Source organism: Cucurbita pepo, unplaced genomic scaffold, assembly GCF_002806865.2.
Source record: "Cucurbita pepo subsp. pepo cultivar mu-cu-16 unplaced genomic scaffold, ASM280686v2 Cp4.1_scaffold001428, whole genome shotgun sequence".
NCBI classification, from domain to species: Eukaryota; Viridiplantae; Streptophyta; class Magnoliopsida; order Cucurbitales; family Cucurbitaceae; genus Cucurbita; species Cucurbita pepo.
In genome coordinates, this window is record NW_019647596.1 from 1 (window position 1) to 1691 (window position 1691).

The window sequence follows — 1691 nt, forward strand, 5'->3', positions numbered from 1 at the left end:
AAAAAAAAAAAAAAAAAAAAAAAAAAAAAAAGACAGGAAAAACAGAAAAATTATCAACTATCAACTATCCTCGTGAGATATGATTTCAAAAAATTGTATATATGATCTTTCTGTTGGTTTATGTGTACTCATTGGAAGCAATATCTTTTTATTCAAGAGTCTGTTTTGGAATATATCACTTTGTAACAATTTATCAACTATTTGTCAGAGAAGTATGGGCTCTCAAATGGAATTTGTGCCTTCGAGAAATCATGTAGCTTCAACTTGTTCAGCATTCCAAAGTCTTTGGCAACATTCATTTCAGTTGGCAGAAATTGCAGCTCCTTTTTCTAGCAGCAGGGGTATTGCTACGACAAGTTCAATGGAATCGGCTCCACAAGGATCTCCCGCAGTTGATTCTGATATAACTCCTCGCATCAAATTTAAGCGGCTTGATAAAACCTCAAAACACATAATGCAGGTATTTGCATTTCTGAGTACTTTTGGAAAAGAAGTAATTTCATTTTATCGTCCCGTCTGTTTGATTTCGATATATTGTTTTCTTTTCCCCACAGATTTTAGATAAGGAAGCTATTGGGGAAGTAAAAGCACAGAGAGAAATTCCAGATATAAAGCCAGGCTATATTGTGCAGCTCAAAGTGGTAGAGTTCATTTCAGTCAAATACTATATCAGCAGTTGTAGATGAGGTTACTGAACAATTTTCTGGCTTTTGCTGTCTTGTGTGAACAGGAAGTACCTGAGAACAAGCGACGTATCTCAACGTTGAAAGGCATTGTAATAGCAAGACGAAATGCAGGTCTTAACACAACTTTTAGATTAAGAAGGCTAGTTGCTGGTGTTGGGATTGAATCCCTCTTCCCTCTGTAAGTAATGCTGATTTAAAAATCTGATACAAACGTATTAGAACATGATGAACGCTACGATCACACGTGTTGAAGTTGGCGTATTAATATGAACATACATATGTGTTTATTCTTCTTGTGTATGTCTATTTCTGATAGCACTTTGCTTATGACTAAACAAGTGGGTGATGCAGCATGACAGATACTCACCAAACATAAAAGAAATTATGGTTTTGGACAAGAAGAAAGTGCGGAGGGCTAAGCTTCCCTATCTTAGGGACAAAATGAACGCGCTTAAGAAGCACTAGCAAGCTTTCTATTCGGTGGGATCAGAGGTGTACCCGTAACAAAGGTGCGCTGTAATCATTTTTTAGCAAGAAATCTCAGAGTTTCCATGATTCCTTATCCTTGTTGCATGGAGAATCGACCTTGAGTCATTTACTTGAGCAAAACATGCCATCATTTTAGTGATTGGTTGCCTGATTCCCCTTATTTTTGGAATATCAAAGAGCTTGCTGACATTAGGGGCTGTTTGTAATGTGTGTGCCTGTTGTTATACAATACAGTCCATGTATCAACATTATCATCTTTTTGAATGAAGGATAGATCCATTATTTATCATTTACAGCTTTTCCGTTCGTTCCAAATCTTTCCCATGTTCTTTGTTGTTATTCTTATTTTCACTATCAATTCAATGAGAATAGGCATGGTGCTTGCTGATTTCCAGCTGACCATGGAAAAATGCAAGTACATATAACTATAGTTTCATGTTAAATGAGACTTAAGTTGTGCCTATTACCTTAAGAACTAATTTTATTATCGAGAGGGTTTGGATTCACTATCATATT

General features: G+C 36.1%; 1 protein-coding gene across 2 annotated transcripts; it reads left to right on the forward strand.

The window, feature by feature from the left end:
• The first annotated feature begins 36 nt into the window (after positions 1–36).
• LOC111786317 (50S ribosomal protein L19, chloroplastic-like) lies at positions 37–1470 on the forward strand. Of its 2 annotated transcripts, none has more exons than XM_023666625.1 (4): positions 37–460; positions 555–641; positions 731–864; positions 1046–1470. In XM_023666625.1, exons 1-4 carry the CDS (start codon positions 80–82, stop codon positions 1149–1151), a joined length of 708 nt encoding a protein of 235 aa, XP_023522393.1. In that variant the 5' UTR covers positions 37–79; the 3' UTR covers positions 1152–1470. The 2 variants fall into 2 exon arrangements, with proteins under 2 accessions (XP_023522393.1, XP_023522394.1); XM_023666626.1 differs by having other exon boundaries at positions 1038–1138.
• The last annotated feature ends 221 nt before the right edge of the window (positions 1471–1691 follow it).

Bases quoted from the DNA above. Each gene is read 5' to 3' on its own strand.
- LOC111786317 (XM_023666625.1), top strand. From the start codon at position 80: ATGATTTCAAAAAATTGTATATATGATCTTTCTGTTGGTTTATGTGTA. The intron at 461-554 runs GTATTTGCATTT...TTTTCCCCACAG, and splicing joins CCTCAAAACACATAATGCAG to ATTTTAGATAAGGAAGCTAT. The intron at 642-730 runs GTAGAGTTCATT...TTGTGTGAACAG, and splicing joins ATATTGTGCAGCTCAAAGTG to GAAGTACCTGAGAACAAGCG.